Below are 23,195 nucleotides of genomic sequence, written 5' to 3' on the forward strand. Positions count from 1 at the left end.
ATACAGTATGTTTTGATGAGTAACATGACAGGTCGCTATGTTTTGCCACAGAACAATAAACATATGGCCCTGGAATGAAGAAATAGTCAGAAAATCCATGAGACGACGGGCCGGACCGCCGCCACCCGGCGGCCATGTTTGTTTTCATTGCAGAATACATGTTAGTTTAGCGGGGTCTGATACTTTCACAACAAGACAGCTGATACCTACCGAACTTCAGTGCAAAAATCTGTTATATATTGGCATAAATATAATATATATGAATTTACTCGGATTGTGATAAGAATCTGTTTTCTGTATTTCTTGCTTCTTCTAGCCGTCAACGTTGCACAATCAGCACGTCCAGTCCGCCGAGTGGCGGCGGCTGTCCGGCCCGTCGTCTCATGCATTTTCTGACTATTTCTTCATTCCAGGGCCATATGTAGATTATTCTGTGGCAAAACATAGCGATCTGTCATGTTTACTCATCAAAACATACTGTATTTCAGTAGATTATACACTCCTTCGTGTGTTTTCCGGTGTTTAACTGTGTTTTCCTCTGTTTTCCGGTAAAAAGGCTGACCGCCTGAAGGCCACTTCTGGGGAAAATACCTAAAAGCGATTAAGTTTTAAAACCAATCAACTCTACTCTACTCCAGTATGAGCATGCTAAGCAGCACATGTAGAATGTGAATATACCAGGTTAAACGCAAATATCCCTCCCCCAGCGAGGTACAACATCAAACAAAAACTTAGGAAGGTTATGTCAACACTTCGTCATATAACCATCCAAAAACAGCAACAAAAGTCACCTCAAAAGTTGTCGTCTTACCATTTAGCGCGGCTTTAAAAAACCCAGGAACTCTTGAGTTCAGCCAGCCAACCATCTTTCATCTTGAATGCTCCACATACTTTAGAAAAGCTCTCTTTTCAGGACAATCGCAGGTAAGTTCATAAGTTTGTCACCTTCCAATTTCGCAACAGATTAGGTCATATGACTGGTCCAGGTGACCTGCCTCTTTACTTCCGGGTTATGACGTCATCGAATCTTGGTTCAAAGGTTATCAAGATGGCGGCGCACATGTGAAAAACCTCTCTTTTTCTTGCACAAATTCTGCCTCATGTTCCTTTTTCGAAAACCTATTGCAATGCTAGGTATTCTACGGAGGGCTGGATATACAAGATCCATACATGTACTTAAAGATACAAGGATCAACAATGGTAAGAGTAGATCGTAGACGTTCGAAGGCAGACGGCACATGCAGACGCCGAAAATACATGTATTAAACTACGGACAGAATTATGACCCGTTAAGTATCAGGCACTCGATGTAGCACTGTCCATGGTTAACCAGGTGTCGTGCTTACGGGGTTTTGACGCCCGATCTTTCCCTGTTCTCTTTGCATGATTTGATCAAGGAGGTTATATACCTCCTTGATTTGATGATGATTCTTGTGCAGATGATTGTAGAAAATAACCTGATTTATAGATCTTCTTCTTCCGTTCGGCGCCCACAATCTTGCTAAAGATTATTTTGGCATGATTTGATTTGTTCAGATATTTCAAAGAGCAATTGGTTTAATATTTTCCTCTTTTCCAACAGGTAAACACCATGCTACACATGTCCCAAGAACGTCCTGTCAGGGAGCTGCAGTTTGGAGAATTCCAGAAAGATGGCGTTGTTCCTCTAGTCAATCCTCAGAATCAGATGGCGGGTTGAGAAAAGTACATGCCATGAAGAAAACCAATCCTCGGAGAGAGTTCACTTCTTCAGGCTTTGAAGAAACAGATGAAGACCACAACTCTGTTGATGCCGACTTTGATGTCCATTCAACAGACTCTTCACACATCGAACACCTTCGTGAAAGTATTCCTTATCAGGACTCTAGATCTGAGGGTATCATTCCTGACTTACCACAAGAAGTTACTAGTAATGAGAAAGTAAGGTATGAGCCCTTTCAAACTTTGCCAGTGTTTCATTCTAAGGAGGAGAAAGCCAGGTATATTCTAAGTGAGGCTAGGCAGCTGGGTAGTGACATGACCAAACACATGAGGAGAAAACAGGAGTTGCAAGAGGAGGTCATGAACTTTTTGAAAGATCCACAGGCCAGTCATGATGACCAACATGAGCTTAACACATTTTCAGGTGCACAGAATGAAAAGCTTGAAGGCAATCCACTTACCAGCTCTAAACGCATGGCTGACAATGTGGAATTAGAGGAAAGCTCTTGTTCTAAAGAAGAAAGGTATGATGATGCAGCAGGAACCGAAGTCAAAGAAGACGAAACTTTTCAGAAGAGAAGCAATGTACATGTAAGAGAACATGATGTAGCTACAAATATGAAGGATAGAGAGTCGGATGACCTGTATAACACTGAATATGAAGAAGGTATTGAATCATATCGTGACATCATTGATGAGATACCACCTGGAGATCTCCGTTTCATGGACATGGGCAGGCCTAGAGAAGTGATTGAGGAGCTGAAAAAGGGCAGAGCTCGTCGGAAGAGGTCACAAAGGATAGTGGGAGAGGCTGACCCAGAGGTCCCTCCATCAGCAGTTCCCTGCCAGGGCTGTGGAGCATACCTACAGTGCTGTGATGGCATGAAACCTGGCTTCCTCCCCAGTGCAAAATTTAAGAACTTGAGTGAGGATGAGCTGAGAGAGGTAAAGTGCCAACGGTGTGTTCTCCTCGCAAACCACAAAATAGCCTTGGATGTTCAGGTCTCCAGAGACCACTATGTGGAGGTCTTGTCTCCACTTAAGGAAAAAAAGAATGCTTTAATCATATTGATGGTAGATCTCCTAGACTTCCCCTGTAGCATCTTTCCCAACCTGTTGGACCTTGTGGGAAAAGAGAAGTGGCTGGTGGTGGTGGGGAACAAGTTTGACCTGCTCCCACCGGATGGCACCACCTACAAGAGGAGAACGGAGGATGAACTGTTCATGGCCTGTCTCCGGGCGGGGCTCCATGACAATAAAAACATCAAGCATGTGTGTTTGATAAGTGCCAAGACAGGGTTTGGGGTAGAGAAGTTGATAACGGAGATCCAGACCATGTGGGGTTACCGTGGGGATGTGTACCTGCTGGGAAACACCAATGTGGGGAAGTCAACGCTCTTCAATAGTCCGATTTCTGCCAGGTGAGTTCCTGAATAACTCTGACACTATTACCTGGTGTTAGTGGTGTATGTACTAGTTATCATAGCTCCTTGTTTCATTCAGAACATCAGCAATGTCTTAGATATACAGTCGGGATGGATGTCATTATTTTTTAATGATCCACTTGTTTGTAGTAATTTTCAATCCATACATCCATTCAGAACAGCTCATATGTTTGCCCCGTCTATGTCAAACTTTTGACACAAAGTGCAGAATTATAGTGGAGCTTCTTTGCACTATGACTATGATCCATCAAAATCCATTCTGCTCTATGTCAAATTGGCCAGCTTTGCATATACATGTAGTATATAGATTGTATTAATATAAGCTTTTTACCTTATATGTAGGGTAAAATACCCACATTAATTGCTGTCAGTTCTAGTCAAACACTGAAAATACATTTTACAACACAGAAACTTTACAGGCCAGGTTTTTGGACATTCATGTGATTGTGTAACTTCATTTCCAGCAAAGAAAACTGCTGAATAGCCTGCCACACAGTCATTTCCCGTGTATAATGAGACTTACTGACAGAATGATAGCTGCCATGATGTAAAGACGAAACCTTCCATAGTGTAAATAATGAAGATTTTTACTTTTGGGATAGTGGTCTAGCATCTAATCCATCTTAGATAATGAGTTGGAGAACATTACTGTATCCCTGATCACAGACTCAAGGGAACCAATTACTAGTACCTGTACGTCTTTTTGTGACCTGTCTCTATTCCAGCACTGGCAACCGAATTTGAAAATATTGTTAAAGTTAGCAGAGCCTTGAGAAAAGGGGAATAAAGTTATTTTCTTTTAGTATATTGAAACCTTCTGTAACACAAATGATAAAACTAAGAAAATAGGAAGCCTTTGGATTTGACCATACAAAGTTACAATACATCATGTGCCAAAATGTTTATTATGTCATTTTAATCTGAGTGACTGTCTTCCAAGCTTCCTTACTTTCATTCTCTTGACTGCAGAAATGGCAACTATCAAAGAGGTATACAATTCTGAATGAGATCGCAGGCCCAAAAGGTCTGAGGTTTAAACCCTGTCTTGTCACCGATCTTGTGCCCTTGGGAAAGGCACTTTGCATGACTTTCCCCACTTCACTCAGGTGAAAATGAGTACCTAGCTTCAGCTACAGACGTCTCTCAGATAGGACGTTAAGTAATGACTGCCATAATGATCAACATAATGATCGTGGGCACTAAAGGAAGGAAGAAAGAAAGAAAAAATGAAAAATTTCTTGTCACCTATAGCAAAAGGCAGAGGAGGTGTTCCAGCGTGCAACCATCTCCCAGTGGCCCGGCACGACCTTGAACCTGCTCCGTTTCCCCATGATCAACCCCACGCGGAAGGCGCGGCTGAGCACGCGGAAGAAGAGACTCTGGGAGAGGAATAAGATGCTCAGGTCCAAGCCTACAAAACAGATGGAGCAGATGGAAAGGAAAGCCTATGTAGTTGGTAGGTGCATATACATGTACTGTAAAAGGGGACGTGATTTGATTTTGTGGTGGGGAAAAAATGGATTGTTTGTGGTGGTTTTAAGTTCATGGTTGGAACTGCCATGTATGCTTTTACTGTAAAGAGGAGATGTTTTAACTTTTAAGTTTGAGGTAAAGAAGTCACCTTGAAAATGCAAACATAGAATCACCACAAAAATTTTCCCTTTGTTGCGCTGTATTCAAGTTCACAACCAATCATACTGATCTCTTGTCTTTTCATTTCAAAGAAGCTAATTTTCATCAAACCCTAGCTTCTTTGTTATTGTATCATTGATATTTGTAATATGCTCATTCTCTATTTAGAAGATCTTAATCAAACATGTTAACATTTTGGACTTCAGCAAAACCTTGCGCATGCAGCACAGACAGTCATGAGCAACCACATTTTCACAACATACCCCTAGCACAACCTGAAGCAGTTCTTGGTACATGAAGTTGCTGACTGTGGGACTCTATTGTGTATTACAGGACATGTGGGGAGAACAGATGGCCCAGAGCCGTTATACGAAGAAGAGACAGAACGAGAGCTTTCCTTCAGCACGTCTCTAAGGAAACTGTCTGGAGATCCAGACGATGGCTGGACCATGGCAGAGGGAGACATGTTTCACAGACAGGAGCAGGAGGGGGAGGAAAGAGCGAAATCTAGCAGCCTGGCTCAGGCTTTTGAAGGAGGAAAGTGGGTGTGTGACACACCGGGGTACATCAATGATCAGCAGGTGAGGTGCAGAAAAGCAGCTACACACACATGTACAGACTGGTATTTGCACACACAAACCTATGCAGACACACATATGCACACACATACACAAGCTGCATTTACCTAGAAGCTCAACTTACAACTTTTACTGTTTATCCACTTGCATTGTGCACCGGACAACCAATTCATATTGAGCAACACAATCCTAAGCATAGCTCTGTGCTGTTTGTCATTTCAACATGATCACATACATCCTTGTGTTTGCTCCTGGTATGATAGATCCTGAACCTGCTGACATCTGAGGAGTTAGAGAGGGTGGTCCCATCCAGACCCATCGTTCCCCGCACGGTCGTGCTCAAACCTGGTCACACCTTGTTTCTGGCTGCTCTGGGAAGAGTTGACTATGTGGAGGTAGGAAAGAGTACAGGCTTGTGTAACACTTGTTCAACTTTACCCATGGGGTAACCTACTTTAAAAACAGGGCATTGAGGGATATCAAGTCAACGGTGGTTTCAAACTCACATTTGTGGTCTGTCAACTTGATGCCCAGTTTTTTAAGTACAAAGGATGTATGTACAAGGATATGGGTGAACTGATGTTATTTGTACTGTAAGCATTTTTTGGATCAGCTGATCTGACCCTACCTTGCCATGTTGAACCTTAATATTGTCAGCTGGTGTTTATTCCAGACACATTTTCTTTTGAATCCTTGATAACCTTCATAAAGAATGTATGTGTGTACGTGTGTGTGTGTGTGTAAATGGCTGTGGACAGCATAAGTCTTATAAAGCTGGCCTATTTCATCACCTTGCCTTTTGGGTTTCCAGATTTTTTTTTTCTGATTTCTCCCGCCATAAGCCTGCGTGTCATTTTTCGTAAATAAATGAACTGAAAATTGCCACATATCATGTAGCTTTTTTTCATTGTTGTGACAATGACATAATTGTTTTGACAGACAATTGTTTATGTAAGGCAAAGAGGAATTGTACATTCACCCCCTCATGTGAAACTGTAATAAACTTGTATTCTGAATATCGGTAACTGTTATTTGGAAAGGCTTTCTCAGCACTGACAAGATCCTATCAAAAATCCAATTTCATCCATCCGGTCAGCTCCACTTTGATGTTATGGTTTGATCATTTTCAAAGGAGCAGACTTAACTCCATATGCTATGAAACACCTCAGGGCAGTTTTCTTTGATGCAAGATTTGAAAGGTCTCCTTTTTTTTCTTTATTACCAACTTAATTATCCTAAAGACGTCACAGCAGAGACATAACAAGTTTTACATGGTCCGTAATGAAATTTTATTGGCTGCACAACTACATAAGTACTAGTACATCACAAGGATACATCATTGAAGGTTAGACATCAAGGCAGTAAGGTTAACCAGATAATAGTTACTCAGGCAACTGGATATGATTCTGGAAACAGCCGCAGGTTTCAGTTAGCATCTGCTGTGTTTCATTAGTGAAACTGGGTCGGATCTGATGATGAGCAGGTCTATAACTATAATAACAGTTGTTATTGGGTTAGCTTTTGCTTATAGACTTACTCTTCAACTGATCTTATTCTGTGTCATTAACGAAAGGCAGTAGATGCTGTCTGAAACATTGCATTGTATTGTATTGTATGGGCCGACTTCTCTCTCTTCGCAGCCAGGGGCTGAATTCGAGGAGCTCACAATAGGTGGGGCTAAGTCACAAGGGTCTGAAATGCCAGCCTGTATACAACGCCTAATGACCTCAATATGACAGTAATTGCCCCAGGTGTGGCCAGGGACTGTAGGTTTTGAACCACCCACACCGCACCATTGCACGTGTGGTGGGTTCTTTCACGTGCCCGGGGTATGGCTCACCCCAGACACGGGACCTCCATTTTATGTCCAATCCGAGGGATGGCCCTAGCCGAAGCTAGGTACTAGTACTCATTTTCACCTGAGTAAAGTGAGGAAAGCCTTTCCCAAGGGCACAAGATCGGTGACACGCAGCTGGATTTGAACTCGAGCCCTATCGGCCCAGAGGCAAACACGCTGCCACTGCGCCACGCAATCTAACCATTTGATGATCACTGTTTCCAAAATCATATCCAGCTGCTTGAGTAACTATTATTGTATGTATGACAAGGATAGCTTTGAGATAGATGGCAGTGAGTGTAATTGAGTGAGCTAGTGAATGTATTATATATGATATTGCAGTTCATGTTTTCCGTGTAGGGACTTAACTCCATTTTCCTGACCGTGTTTTCCTCGGGCGCTCTGCCGCTACACGTCTGTGCGCTGGAGAGGGCTGATGATTTATATGCAAGGCATGCTGGGAAAATCGACCTATTGAAGGTATGTGATGATTACAGTTTCAGGGTGGACGGGCAGCTAGCTAGGCTTGGAACTACATTTACCCTGGATGCTCACATATAATGAGCATTCTTAAATGTCAATTACCATCTGAAGCCCTGATCATGTCCGTCGTACAATACACCTAAATTGCAGGCTAAACCCAAGTAAATCTTAAGCAAAATCAGATATCAACAAGTGTTGTGCCATGTTGAAAACTTTTCCAGTCTTGTACCGATTTTCATGCTGTGCATCCTTCAGCTGATCTGTAGGGCCCTGTCAGAGATGTTGTCCTGTTCCAGCCAGATAGTTGGCTGGCCTTCTATTCCCCTTGGTGGGGACAGGCTTCTTCTTTCATGGACCCATCTCAAGCAAACTGTCGTCTTGGCAAACTGGCCACAGATACTGGCTCTAATCTGATCTGATTATATATTGTAGCATGCAGCATGTAGTAAGACTTGTTGTTATGATGTATATGCTTAATTCTACTAGTACCAGACTAAACAGTAGCTTATTATTTACTGTGTACAGCTACAACCATGAGTAGATATTTTTGCTCTTTAGTAACATGTGTAGGCAAAATGTCTTTTAAGTACATGCTCGAGATGTACAAGTTCTGTGTGTATGACACATGACTTTCAGAATGTAACGTTACATAATGCCTTCTAGAGTAACCACGCAGTGTTCCTGTTTGTTACATCCTGCCAAGGACGTTATCCTACAAAATGAAGAATGTTCTTTCATTTCACTCTGCATGATACTCCCTTGCTGTATGCTTCATGACAATGAAACCACATCCTGTGGGTGGCTAAGAGCCTCATAATTGGAACCCTTTCAAACTGATTTAATGGTTCCCAATTACCAGTTTGCAGGGCTATTGTATACTACAATGTAGTTTAAATGAGAAAGTGGAAAAAAGCACAAATCGTTGAACAGGTGGTCTAATTGATATAAAAAATGGCCCTCAGGGAAGGCTTTTGTTCCTTGTCTCTTGATAAAAAATCCCCTCTGGCATTAATTATTGGTTCTTGCTTTTTGATTGGCCCACCTGTGCATCATGTATATTGTCCTTTTGATACCCCTTTTTGGTCACATGGCAAGACATGAGTTGGAGCATTACAAGATAAGTTTTCCCTTAAAACAACTTTAATTTCTTATTGAAAAGTTGCAGCAGTTGATTTACTTGTAGAAACCTGTGGCACAAACATCCCACTTAGATTTTTTTCCTAATAATTTGGAGAGGTCTTTGGGATGCAAGGTAAAAATGCAAATCTTGATTGAGGGTTAATAATAATAGTCCATTTCTTGGTTGTGCAAGTAGGTTTTCTTTCCCTTTCTCCATTGATCAAACCCTTGAAACCTTACCTCAAAGTTTGGCAAATATGTGCTTAAATGATTGGAAGTGATGGAAAGCATCACCTGTATTTTCACCCCTGTACTTGCTCAGGTGCCACTGGGAGGGGCTGAGCGGATGGAGTCCTTCCCCCCACTCCAGCCAACTGAAGTGACCATCACAGGTGTGGACAACAAGTTTAGTGCTGCAGACCTGGTGATGTCGTCAGCAGGTGCCTGTCCTTACCAACTTTTTACCTTCTTGTGAAAAACTTGACATTCTTGTGTATTACAGATCCTGAACCTGCTGACATCTGAGGAGTTAGAGAGGGTGGTCCCATCCAGACCCATCGTTCCCCGCACGGCCTGTCCTTACCAACTTTTTACCTTCTTGTGAAAAACTTGACATTCTTGTTAAAAAATATTTTTGTATAGTATCAGGTTAACGCTGTGGAGTTGCGTGTGGCGTGACTGGTAGAGTATTAGGCGCAGAACCTACATAGAGGTCCTGGGTTCGATACCCGCCATGCCCCTTGTGTTGAGCCCTTGGAAAAGGCACCTAATACAAATTTCCCTGACAGTAGAGTGACACCCACTCAGCCTTCTAATCTTGGCTATTCTGTCAATATTGTGCCAAAAACACACATTAATTTGGTGTGCCAATGGCCGCATGTACATGCTAACATTTGCTACTAAGAACAGTAGAATATAACATAAGCGTTACGACTTATCATCCAAGTTATTCAAAACATCATTTACATGTATCTTTACATGCAGTAGGGTTTATAAGGGTTTTTATCAACCAAAATCCAACAGGTAAAATATTAAAGCCGAAACATTCTGCAATACACTGCAAATATATATTAAAATCACCTTTATCATGGAGCTTTCATCAACAAAAGCTCCTTGATAAAAGCTTGCCTTTATCAAACTCCCACTACATGTATCAAAGGAGCTTCACTTCCTGTCATTTACATTCTTCCTTTGTCTTTGTGAAAGAAATATATTGCATCAGATTTGAGATATAACTTTAATACTCCTATCTTGCCTCAAGGTAAAGAAAATGGCCTCATCTATTTCTCCAGCTTCACATTCAGCAACTGTTTTTTCATCAAAACAGCCCCTTGTATCTCCCTTGGTACCAAACTAGGCCTCCTCATTTTCTTCTTCTCCACAAATGATACCCTTGTGGGCAGCCCATTAGGTTACGTGAGGATGTATGCAGGCGGCCCTGCTGGCCCTGCTGTATGTACATCCAGGCCATGCCATGAACTACATCACATATTGACTGGATGCTCTAACAAAAATTACATGGCTCCTCATCGAAAAACCTAAAAAAAAGTAGTTTATCAGTACACTCCTTTCACCTTATTTTGCAGTCCGTAGCAGATTTTCCTACCGGTATTCAGTTTAGGGATTTTGTTGGTGCTGATGCGTCATCTAGTATTAGATTAGAACATTGTTTATGACTGTCCATTGTCACTATGTGTATACCATGTACTTGCAATTAGCCCTCGGGCACGAACTTGCAAATAAACTTCTATTATGAGCCATATTGTTTGGCAATCTGAATGCAAAAATAAATACCGTACAGAAACATGTGGGATGTCCCTGTAGCTCAACCAGTAGCAGCCTCACAGTTTTGTTTAGTCTTCTGGTTCCAATTAGTTAGTAACTGGGAGACCCCAGTTTTAATCCTGGGTAGGGCATCTTGGTTGGCACTGCAGCATCCTTTGGATTGGAAGTAAATTGGGAGTCCCATGTTGAGGAGATGCAGCCCTTCCTTATAAAAATACACCCAGCTACTGAAACAGCAAGGAAACTTGTTGCCCAATGTGCCACAAAGTAGTACAAAGAACAGAAACATATTCTCAATGAAATGTTCTCATTGGTAGATTTCACAGCTGTACAGAGGTCTTTTGTACTTCAAGTTATTCACCACCCTTCTCAATGTAAAATCCGACAGGCTTTTTCACGAATGTTTAAGGCAATTGCATGTAGTAATATCTACTTGAGTGAATCCGAAACAAAATCATCCGAAAGAGGTTATTAGTGTTGACATACTAGTATCAGAATTGTGGGGTTTTTTGGTAACACACTTGGCTATACACTGTAATGTCATAACACAAGTTTTTTTCCCAACAATACTACAGTATATTTAAGTACATGTACATGATCGTGAAGCTGATACTGTAAGTGCAAATGGCGCTACCGCAAACTCAAACCAGCACAAACACTACATTTTCCCTGTGGCCTCAGTGATACACCTGCACATATAGATAATGGATTAGATTAACTTTGAAGGCTAAATCCATAGCCAACTTGGGTTGCCTATTCAAATATCTATTTGTTGCTTTTAGTCATTAATGTGCCAAAGAACTACTGATGCAGCATGCTGAAAGCTATGGAAAGCAGACTGTCACGTGGCATTATCTTTCAGATGATTAAATGCATGACTTTTCATGATATTTTCATAACTTTTATATGAGACTAGCATTTGTTCAACCTCCAGAGTAGCTGTAGAGCAATGGTGATGAAGTATTTGTCCCCATAGAGTATTTGATGCATGGCTGTCTCCAGCTTTGAATTGTTTTCTTTCCAACTCATTGTTTGGGAACCCATGCTGTTGACTTTTGTTCTTAAATCTGTCATTTTAAACTGAGAAGTTTTATGTCGCAAAGTTTTTTTTTTATGGACTGGGTGAAATTCTTGTCCCAACAATCAAATTTGAATCCCATGTGGAAGTGTTGTGTGCTGTAGACAGCCCAGATTTTATATGTTGAGAATATGTTGAAGTACAGACATGTAACATAGTTGTACCTGTTGCTATCTTAGGTTGGATTGCAGTGACTCCAGACAAGTGGACCACAGCCCAGTTGAGAGTGTACACACCAGGAGGCCTAGGCTTCCATCTACGCCCCAAATCTCTCCTCCCAAATGCAGTCAACTTCAAGGGAAAGAGAATAAATGCATCGAGTTGTCGAGCGTTCTACCGTCCTATTGCAATACAGAGGATCAAGGAAATCTCTCTAAAATATAAGTAGTAAGATAGCCTCAGTATTGTCAAGTGTAATTTTGCAAATTGTGGAAAGTATGCAAAAAGAAATGTTAGTGCCACAGAAAGCTGTATTTCAAATTAAACATACAAATTTCAGATGAGCTGAGTCCTTTACAGTGTGCTAGTATTTTTCTATTCCAGAGGGTGTCTTGCCTTTAATATTGTTTGTCAATTTAAAAAGATATATTTTGGGGCTTCTATCTTTTACAGCAATAAAGCTCAAAATCAGCAGAGATGTGTAATCAAAGCATGTGTATTCAACATTGTACAAAAACTTGGCTCACGTGCCAGTTTTGGTCCATGAGTTGATCAAACCTCTCAGTCTGGTCTTATGCAGCTTGTACTTATTGTAAAGAAATGGTGCGTTAAGACATTTAGGCAGTTGTTACCAATTATGCAAAACAAACATAACGTTACAATATATATTACATGTACATGTAATTGTGTACTACAAAAAATACAAAGCAACTGTCATTTTCCAGGATATTCATTGAATTCAGACAATCACTGAAAGGTGAAGGATATCTTAGAAAGGTGACTTTAAAGTTCTGATGAAGCTCTATGGAATTAAAGAGGTTCAATCCATCTCTGAATGAATGTTATCAGTGAGATAATGAATACATGTATTGATAAGAAAGGTGGATTACATTTTGTATTGTGTATGAATGGTTGAAATTCTCAGTGAGCCAAGTTTGTTTCAAACATGATTGTTCAGTTCTCCTTAAGCCCATAGCCTTTGGGTCTTACTATGTTTGAGACCAGGAGGCCAATCCGTGATTTACTTAGATTTATCAGCATTCTGGTTTCTATTGGTCCGGCGTCACCTTTCTGCTGATGTTCTGCTGCATCCATATTTGCTAAATGAGGGTTTTGTGGGTGTTTGACCCGTTGGTGGTTCTTGTATATATTCAGGCAGAGACTGTATGTGCTACTAGACAATCTATTCAGTAAAGTGTTAGTAGGGTACAGTTCTGCGTGGGTGCTCAGTCCAGTGTCTGATGGGAAAGAGGTCGAGTGTCCTTCAAGGGTTGCTGTCTGAGCACATGCATATGTTGGACTAGTCTAAGTTACAGAGATTAAAGGGGTGTTAACGGCTATCTTACGTCTTGTAACAGTGGGATGTGTCTAAAACATAGGCAGATTTCTACGTAGTGTCACACTGATGCCGTGAATCATACCCAACTGTTGGTAGTACATGTTTACTGAGTCTTTAGATGAGCGGGAAATGCCGTATTTTGGAAGTGGATTTTGAAGTATTGATTTCTGGAGAATGTATTTTATTCAAACCATTCCAATCTCCCCGCCCTTTACTTTGAACAAACATTAGACGCAAGAAAGCTACCATTTGAACATACTGAAGCTTGACGTACAAATGTACTTACAGTAATCACAAAGCCCAAGTATACTGTATAGCAATGATGTTATATTGTCCTTACGAATCGAAATCAGCTGCAGATTCCAAAACATATCCATTGATCTGAGGGTAGGCTTTGTCCAGACGAATATAACTTTTTTAATATCGTTGTGAGTCCCAAATATTTTGAAGTGCATAAATCTCTCAATCATCATCATTGGTCGACGTGCTTTAAGCTTACACACAACGGGGTTATACCTCCCCTTACTGGCTGACATACCCTTTCCCTGGCTAATTACAAGACGGGTATGCACCAGGTCTCCCGTCCAAAATTCTTTGTATACATCATCGTATATAGCAGGATATCTCAGTTGTTTCAAATATGAAATTCATGTACATAGTGACACGTGACAACCCCTGTGTTGCACATATGCATCTGTTTAAATTACCCAAAAACGTTAGCAATTCCACCAGTGAGATCGCGTGGTGCAATCGGCAGCGCCTAAGGCTCACGCCCAAAAGGTCCTGAGTTCGAACCCTGCCATGTCACCGATCTTGGGAAAGGCACTTTAGACGGCTTTCCTCACTTCACTCAAGTGAAATAAGTACCATTCACCCGGACTCCAGGAAGAATAGTGACGAATCAGTCACTAATGGAGATCCTAATTAAAACCAAAACCAGTAGCTGTGCAGCTGTAAAAGCGCAATCTCATCCTGTACCACATAGTCTTTTAGGCTAAAATGAACCAAACCACTTCAATTGAATTAAATATGCTGCATCCCATTGATCTGCATTAGGAATACTTGCTTTTATGTTATGTTTATTATCATTAATTATAATTATTATCATAATTCATTATAACGTTAATCATCATTTTGTAATCAAACTCATTGATGAGCTCATTGCAAAACGCAAAAGTGCCTGGTCACGTTGCCGGACACGTGGATTTCACTTTACTTTCTACTTGTAACTATGTAACGGTACGGTATAACGTATGCTGAACACGTACTCATACCGATACATGATGGCATCCATACTTTGTCTTTAATCACTGACTACATCATCACGTCAGTGTTGGTTCAAATCGTGAACACAGCGATTTACCTCCTGTCTTTCTCTCATTCACATCAGCTTACATAGCCTGCACCTTTAGTAAAAGTGCCTGAAAGATAGGTCAGGCACATACTAATAGATATCTAATTCCTCTACTTGTATAACATTGGGGTTGTCGCCCCGCCTACCTGCCCTGGCGCCAATGACATCGCCACCGTTTATTGGCCCGTGAGTCTTGACGTTTTTACGGGAGCTCTGAACTGGACCTGGCGGTTTCTCCTGTACATCCCACTCCCGGCCGGACGGCGCGCCAGCCTAGTCATGAACGCCTCTCCCAGCTCCTGGCTGCCGAGCAGAGAGCTGTTCACGGACAGCCCGGAGAACTCCAGCGAGTGGCCGTGGACGGACGGACCGACACAAGAGTCCTGTTCCGACGATGAGTCTGTCGACCCTATCGGCTACCATGCCTACCTTGCAGTCGCGATCTATCTCACCCTTCTTGGTAAGTTGGATTTATTTACTACTACTATTAAGTTAGATTTATAAAATTGCTGCTGCTACACAGTGATTCTCAATCATCTGAAAAAATGTGTTCTTATAGATGACGCCCAGTTTGTGCGGGTTGTTTTGTGTATGATGTAACATGGTACTTCACTTCATGGTAATATAAAGCTAACGCCATGAAGCAGATGGTTGAAGCTGCGAAAATATGCAATTTTTTACATCTTTGCTTTCAGACATGCTAAGACAATGTGCTACTAGCACTCAAGTTTAGTAACTTATTTTAACGGTGCCACAAACAACGAGCAGACAGATTAGGTAACTTGGACTTTTTCAGGCCGTTAGGGCACAGTATTAGAAGGCGAAGCCTTTCAGCACCTTTTACCTCCCTAACCGAAGACAGGTACGCATTTTAACACCTGGGTGGAGTGGGGGAAAGGCCTGTAAAGTGCCTTCCCTAAGGGTACAAGATCAGTGACGTGGCAGCATTCGATGTTCCGTGATGGGTTCTGAGTCGAACATGCGCCACATGATCCCACAAATTTGCAATTGATTAACGACATCGAAAAAGGTGATCGCTGTTACGGCGATTGAAAATTCAGTGTTTCATTTATATTGTGAATTGACCAATTACGAGTTCCCTTCCCATCCTGCGGTGGAAAATTACTCGCGTGCACAACGCACGTCTGGAGGATGGCTTTAGAGTTGCCGGAAGATGGCTTTAGAGTTGCCACCTTATTTTAGTCGATCTTGCCCACTCGAAAGAAAAGGGAATTAACCTTTCCCGATACAGCTTTTCATGGCCTTTTACTTCACCGCCTTTATCGAAAGGGGCAGGGACGAGTGGATCAAATATTACAGCCCAGTCTTATGCAGCGTGTACCTACTATACAGATGTAGTGTTATGATTAAAGGTGGTTTACAGATGTGGAACAAACAGAAACAATATTGACCTTTTTAACCTCCTTACTTCCAGTTGGATATGTAAAGGGCCAAAGTGTTGAAACTCTGGTCCTGTCGTTTCGTTCCCCAGGATGCCGTCAATCTCAAAGTGTACATATATATGAGTAAAAAAATATACATGTGTGGTCACGCAGAATCTTAAGATGCCGTGTAAGCCTCCCATCCATTAAAAGGACACCAGCCACGCACACCTTTGATCACTCATTGCGTGCTAGTTTGGTTTACACTATATTCCTTCCATTAAGGACTTTCCCGGGTGGGAAAAAATGCAACAAATGGGTGTGATAAAATGCAACTCTGATGATTCTGTAAGTACCTATCTGAGGAATGATATATGCACAGTCATGGACCACTGATTACACCGAACACTGAATCAGACATGGAAGCCCTACTGGAAAAGCAATGACTTATCCTAGTTATGCCAGGTGGGAACTAAGGTCCCCTTTTCACCAGACGGCGATAGGTGAGCGACCCTGCAGCGACCGAAATTGAATTTGTGTGTCCCTTGATCCCTCATGTACTAATATGTAAGATCTTAGAGTATAACCTAAAGGAAAGCGAAACTCACGAAACGTAAGAAAAATTGTTCTTTATCTATGAAATTTGATGAGCGATGTCTGAAATGTTTGGTCTCTTAATTAGCGACTAGCGGACAGGGTTTGTAACACACGTTTGCGGGCATGTGTCGTCCTGCTGCCTTTGTATGCCAAGACCTAAGCGCCATCATTCATATCGGCCCTGCACACCGTTATCTCTTTGGACATGATTCATGACACAATAAGCCCCTTACGTGAGCAGTATAATTACGCTAAATCCTGTCCATTGACGTTTGCTTCGACCAACATTCTTTCTTGATGGGGTAAGATCGACCGCGTTGAGATGGAAAATACAACTTTACAAGCACCTATCGGACAAAATCTTGATATTTACATGATATCATTATTTTCATAATTAGAACGTATATCTGTTGAAAATTAGTCTGCGGCAGCCCAGGTTTTCATTAAAAACCTAGCTATATATAGGCTAGCGCTGCCCGCAGACCAATTTCCAACAGATATGCAAGCTGCATCGGACTGGACTGTAAAGTTTGATCCACTCGTCCTGCCCTTTTCGATAAGTGCTTATAAATGTATCGTTAACATGACATAATGTGACCTTCGGCTTTACGTTCCATCTGAAAAGAAGCTGTTTAGTGTCTTTCCAAAGGGCACAACATCGAGGATTGCCCAGAACAGAACCTTTATTAGGTTATATGTCAATTACCCTATCCACAACACCAGCTTGCGTCTTAAAGTTTTGTATGTTTTCCAGAAAAATGCTTCACTTCTAACTAGATACAGTGTGATTTTATTTCAAGAATCTTCTGTAATCGCAAACGTTAGTGCCATGTAATCCGGTGGCGTGGGGAAATTTGAACATCCATTCCGAATATGATGATACACATGTATCTTAGGAACAATATGATACAACTGTACCAGGGCATTTTGTATCAGTAGTTGTTCGAATTAAACTCACACACTATCGAAGAACATACCAAAATCATTACGGTTCGTCAACACGTTCTTGAGTTATCCCCCTCTCAACATTATATTGAAACAAAATCGGCACCTGCAGTTCCAAAAAGCCGCTAGCTGGCCTTAACTTACGGCACTTACTCTCTGTCCGTAGTGCTATCTACCACTGAACTCACGGCCACAGCATGGCTAGAATACGAGATATAAAAAACGGATTTTCCGCTGCAGTACCTCAGAAAGCCACTAAGGGCGCCCATTATCAAACCTGACCTTTATTTTCCCGACACCTACCCACCTACCAAATATCATCAGGTTCCACCCAAGGTTTCTCGAGTTATGTTGTTAACGGTCAGACAGGCAGACATACAAACAAACAAACAAACACACCTAAAATATAACATTCTTGGAGAAGGTAAGATGATGAACCAGTTACTTACTTGGTACACCGGGTAAGTGGATAGACTTTGCCGGGTGGAACGATATATTCGGACATTCGTCTTATCAGGACCCCTAATCTTTTCAATAATTGTGGCTGATTCTTTCGCGACATGTGACTCTCCTCAAACACGTGACCCCCAATTAAACGCCCTATCGGGGGACTTCCTTAACCAAAGACTCCCAGAAACCTCAACAGTGAGTGATTGCGTGACACCTGCTAGGACCCAGAAAGATTTTTTTTAAATCGAACAAGTAGAATATCTCGAAAATGTTTATTCACGTTTTAGTACCTCTGGTAAGTAAGGCATTTGGATTTCGCATATTTTGTACATTTCAGGGATAGTAGCAGTTGGTGGAAATGTCATGGCCATCATCGTATTCGTGACAGAAAAAGAGTTCCGTAAGAAAGAGCACAACAGTCTTCTTCTGAACATGGCCTTAGCTGACTTAGGCGTCAGCATCTTCGGGTATCCCGCCTCCACTGTGTCAGGTGAGTGGAGGGTCGCAGGTAGTTCCATATCGTTACGTCAGTGAATGTACGGAATAAACTCGAACTTGAGTGAAACAAAATTATGCTACCTTATGAAGAATGCGAATTTTAATGGATACCCATTAAGACCCGCATTCTTACTAGGATGGTATAATTTTGTGTTACTCAAATGTCTGTCTTGATATGCTTTCTTATTATTTTGTATGGATCTTCCTTCTTGCCGAAAAAAAACGACACCGACGCTGGACGTTAATAGCAAATTTACGGACTCAGCTTTCAGAGATCATGAATTCAAAGATCAGCAAATTCGAATGGGATTCCCGTCGTTCCGTTTTGTTATATACCTTGAAAAAGGTACAATGCTGAAAGGTATAGCGCTTCACATGAGAGACGTTTTTTGTTGTTGTAAGTGCAATAGACAAATATATAAACATAGTGGCGCTGCACTCAGATACAGTTACAAAAAAACGAATATCACAGCGACACAAAAAACTACGTTTAATAGATTGGTCAAGGACACAAACGTAAGCAAATTGCGTGAACAAAGGCGTAAGATTACGAAGAGCAAATCGAATCAACTAAACTGAGACTGGTTTACAGAATAATATAAACACAAATATAAGTATTACTAAGCTTCACTGACCCCAAAAGAAAGAATCTACACCACACCTTAGTCTATAACGCTACTTGAATGTACCGTGGTCTCTTACAAAGAGGTTGTGTTTCATCCACAGGGTACGCAGGAAGATGGGTGCTGGGAGAAGTGTGGTGTGTGATATATGCGTTTGTCTGCTACACCTTCTCCATGGTCACCATGAACACCCTGTGTGCCATCAGCATCTATCGCTACATCGTCATGTGTACGCCACAGTATGGTAAGGAAACACCGGATAAAACAGCTACACTGCAAAAGCAACACTTTTCCTCACTTATGTCAATGAGTTGTAATCTCCAAGCAGATCTAATTGAGGCAAGATAGGGCTAAAAAGTGATAACCGCTGGCCAATAGATACTGTTTCGGCCCATGGATGATGCCAAATCTTCGGAAGATCTTCCTGGAGATTAGCAGTTTTGGTACCATGGTGCAACCACCCAAAAATGCAGATCTGTAGTGCATTCCTAGTGGCCTTTTCGAAGCGTATTATAGACTTAAAGCATGAAATGGAGATGTTTCGTTCTGTGCCAGTAACATCCCTGCATGTTTTATCACCTTGGTTTCAGAATAACCTTACTGGCATCTGTTTGAGCATGAGGTTATATGGTAATGTCACATTGCCATAGTAGCTTTATTCTGTGTTAGTTATACTGCTGCATGTTGCATCAGCCTAGTTTCAGAATTAGGTTGTCTGGGCTCGCGCTGCCTGAAGTAGCATCCGAAAAGCAGACGCGCACTGGAGTACAGTGCTAGAGGCTGCGTTAAAGTGGATCTTATGAACTGGAGATGCTGTGCCAGTAATATTACAAGGCTCTATAAGGCCACGGCAATTAGATTTTATGGATGACATCCTATGCAAAGTGCAAAAATAATGAGATAGCGCGAAAAAAAACAAGATGGCTAAATTTTCAAAATTGACACTATAAACGTCGTAACAAGATTTGAAGTGACAAAACGTGGCATCACAACGAACAAGACACTCATTCCTGTATTAAAGAAGTGAACTATTGTAGTAAAAGTGATATAGTGTGGTACACTAGTATCACTTGCCAAGCTGGCAACTACACTCATGGCTTCCATATTGATGGCACTTTTACAACTATCCAACACGTTTCACTAGTACTTCTACAACTATAGTCATGGCTCCCTAGTGTCACTTCTAGAAGTATAGTTATTAAGCTTCAACTCAACATGTTTGCCTATTTTGGTCTATTTGACCATCCCCGAAGAGGAAAAAAATTCTTGTTTTTTCCCTGAAATCAAGTGAAAATGAATGAGCGCGCTGATGTCATCCACAAAATTGACGTACTGCGGTCTTATCTTAATATATAGGAATATCTTATTCATATCAAGGTATACTGTCAGTATACTAGGCCATTTGGCATCACACAGAAGAAGCACATTTGATACATATGATTCATATTATGAAATGATTCATAATTTGACCTGACTGGAGAGTCTCCCCAAGCCAACTTTGAAACCGAGCACAGTCTATTTGTCGGCCCCGGCAGCCCATCTGCTGACCCACCGCAGGACCATGTATGTGATCCTGGTGACCTGGCTGTACGCGCTGGTGTTCACGGTGCCTCCACTGGTCGGAGTCAACTACTACACCTTCGAACCGATCCGTGAGTACATGCCAGGAGGTATTCCATGCTGCTTCTTCCCAACATGGTTGTTGAAAAAAAGTTGTTTCTAGGCCTTTTTTGTTCGGAAATGTTTGACTTCCTTTTGTCTTTCTGTTATGACGTTAGATCACGAGAACGTGCAAGTTACATATGGAGAGCGTCAAAGCTTATCAAATTCAAACCGTCAAAATAGGTTCTTACTGCCATAATCTTTGAAGACAGCCATGATTCCTAAATGTGGCTCAAGCAATCGTAAACTGGTTATGTCATTAAAAAACTAACATTATCGTTCCACGACCTCATACCTTTCATACAACACCTACCAGTAAAACTCAAAGTAAAACTCCCAGTTCAACTCTATTTGAAATGACTTCTACCAACGCAGATAAACGTTCAAGTAAAACTCCTGCTTGCACCGAGTCACAGGTTCGTGTCAGCCATCATCCCTTTGTGCTGGGCACCAGGACAGGCCCTGGATGGACCGGAATTTTAGTCAGCTGCCAGCTGCATTTTCGCCAGATTGACTTACCTTAAAATGAAATTATAGTATTCTTTTTAGAAATCATGCAACTGTTGATCTTCATTTGCATCGTTGATATCTATCGATATACCTCTCTTTTTCAGTAACATATGACACATGTTTGAGAGTCCAACCTGTTCATGGAATTTAGCGGATTTATAAACGCTTCTCATCAAATATAACGTTATGCAAAGTAGACATATTTGAAATGTGACGTTAGCCGTTTAAGAGGTACTAATGATGTTGGCACCCCTTGCAGGAATCATCTGCTCCTTGAACTGGAACGTGCGGTATCCCGGAGAGATGGCCTACACCGTACTGACCATCTTCTTCGGCTATGTCGTCTATGTCGTTATCATGGGGTACTGCTACTGCAAGATCTACTTCAAGTCGAAGAATCTCAAGTTTGGCGCCCTGGCCAGTGACAAGGCCAAGAAGGCTGTGAAGAAGGATATCCTAAAGGCTTCATTGGTAAAGTCAGATGTTGAGATAATGCATGTCTGAGGAGGAAAAAGAGTACCTGAGTACCATCCTCCGTAGTGACCGCTTGCTAACCACGGAGGTTACCGAGCGAAAGGTTACCAGCGGTCACTACAGAGGGTGGTACTCAGGATATCTTTTATTTCTTCTTCAAGGAAACAGTGGATGTATTTGATGCAATTTCAACGGCCACTTAACTTGTGTGTGCGTCTTTAAACTTATTCTACGGCCATCTTAGGTAGCTATCTTGAGCTAGAGTCCCCTCCCCTTTGTTCCCTTATCTATAGCATATATTCATGCAGGTGCGCTCGTCCGATCTCACCCAACATGTTATCACGAACATAACATAACATGTTATGAACATATTGGCATAGCCTCTGTAATGTAACCGTGGACAATCCATGCGGAGTATTCAGAAATATACTAAAAACAAATATAGGCTGTTTGACATCCAAAACCTTCTGTGAATTGTTTAGATGTGCATGACTATGGTGGTGTCCTTCCTCATCGCCTGGACCCCGTACGCCGTGTCCTCTACCTGGGACATCCTGACTGAGGAAGATCTACCGATCATCGCCACCATCCTGCCCAGCCTGTTCGCCAAGTCGTCCTGCATGATGAACCCCATCATCTACACCTGCTGTAACGGCAAATACCGACAGGCGGCGCTCAAGTCCTTCCGCAGGCTTGGTTGCTTCAACAAGCAGGTGAATCCGTTGAATACGGAACAGCCACAGGCTGTCCGCCGGAGAAGGTGCTCTGCAGTAGGGCCTGCTGATCAGGGCATGGCCATGAACGCCATTCCACCTAGCAGGGCCACGAACGACAGGCAGTCGAGTTCTTGTTAGAAGTGTAGCAGTGGCCATTCTTATACATCTGAAGGGGAGGGGCTGCTAAATCGAATTGCCCATTCCCTACATGGTTAAGCCATGTCAAACAATCACTTAAAAACACATTTACCTACATTTCAAACCTCAAGTCTTTACCCCCACTGCAAAGCTGGATTTGTTAGGTTTGTTTTGGTTCAAAAAGCCCGAGTTCAACTCCGGCATTTTAACGAGCTACAGCCAGATGATTGTCATGATGTCAGGATTGCACCCCCTCCCCTAATGGATCAGTCCATGTGCCAGTCTCGAATATGAAGGTCACTCATAGGTCAAAGCATGCCAAAGGTCACAATTTTTGGCAAGATTTTAAAAATATACATGCTTCAGTCACTCTTGCAGAAATATAGACCTTTGTGATCGAAATTTGCCCAGGGAAAAAAATTATCTAAAAGAAACAGGCTCCGGAAAACAACTCCCTCCCCTGAAGTTTTCTGAACGTATCTTTTTGCACTTTTAGAGCTAAGCTAACAAAGTTTTCTGCTCTGCCGATTTGTTCTCATTGATCACTCCATAGGCCTACATAGTGGCGAAGTTGGTCGAGGGACTGGCGTTGCACAAATGATACGCGTATCATCCCCGGAGAGAGAGTATACCAAATTTAAGACGTAACGCTATTTGAGTTACATTTAATTTGAAAACGTTACGAATAAT

At 41.8% G+C, this 23,195-nt stretch overlaps 2 protein-coding genes across 2 annotated transcripts; both read left to right on the forward strand.

The window, feature by feature from the left end:
- Positions 1-1,912: 1,912 nt before the first annotated feature.
- On the forward strand, positions 1,913-13,162 carry LOC118413510 (nitric oxide-associated protein 1-like; the record flags this gene model as incomplete). The annotated part of the gene is given in 8 exon segments (XM_035816953.1): positions 1,913-3,103; positions 3,106-3,122; positions 4,398-4,602; positions 5,112-5,359; positions 5,620-5,751; positions 7,554-7,673; positions 9,118-9,235; positions 11,838-13,162. Coding segments are annotated over 8 exon segments (2,136 nt in total). The 3' UTR covers positions 12,047-13,162.
- Positions 13,163-14,696: 1,534 nt separating this feature from the next.
- LOC118414268 (visual pigment-like receptor peropsin) lies at positions 14,697-22,533 on the forward strand. The gene is made up of 6 exons (XM_035818193.1): positions 14,697-14,970; positions 18,222-18,374; positions 19,109-19,249; positions 20,541-20,657; positions 21,437-21,648; positions 22,134-22,533. Exons 1-6 carry the CDS (start codon positions 14,790-14,792, stop codon positions 22,503-22,505), a joined length of 1,176 nt encoding a protein of 391 aa, XP_035674086.1. The 5' UTR covers positions 14,697-14,789; the 3' UTR covers positions 22,506-22,533.
- Positions 22,534-23,195: the final 662 nt, after the last annotated feature.

The sequence above is a fragment of the Branchiostoma floridae genome, chromosome 4 (genome assembly GCF_000003815.2).
Source record: "Branchiostoma floridae strain S238N-H82 chromosome 4, Bfl_VNyyK, whole genome shotgun sequence".
Lineage (NCBI taxonomy): Eukaryota > Metazoa > Chordata > Leptocardii > Amphioxiformes > Branchiostomatidae > Branchiostoma > Branchiostoma floridae.

Bases quoted from the DNA above. Each gene is read 5' to 3' on its own strand.
- LOC118414268 (XM_035818193.1), top strand. From the start codon at position 14,790: ATGAACGCCTCTCCCAGCTCCTGGCTGCCGAGCAGAGAGCTGTTCACG. The intron at 18,375-19,108 runs GTGAGTGGAGGG...TTTCATCCACAG, and splicing joins TCCCGCCTCCACTGTGTCAG to GGTACGCAGGAAGATGGGTG. The intron at 21,649-22,133 runs GTAAAGTCAGAT...TGAATTGTTTAG, and splicing joins ATATCCTAAAGGCTTCATTG to ATGTGCATGACTATGGTGGT.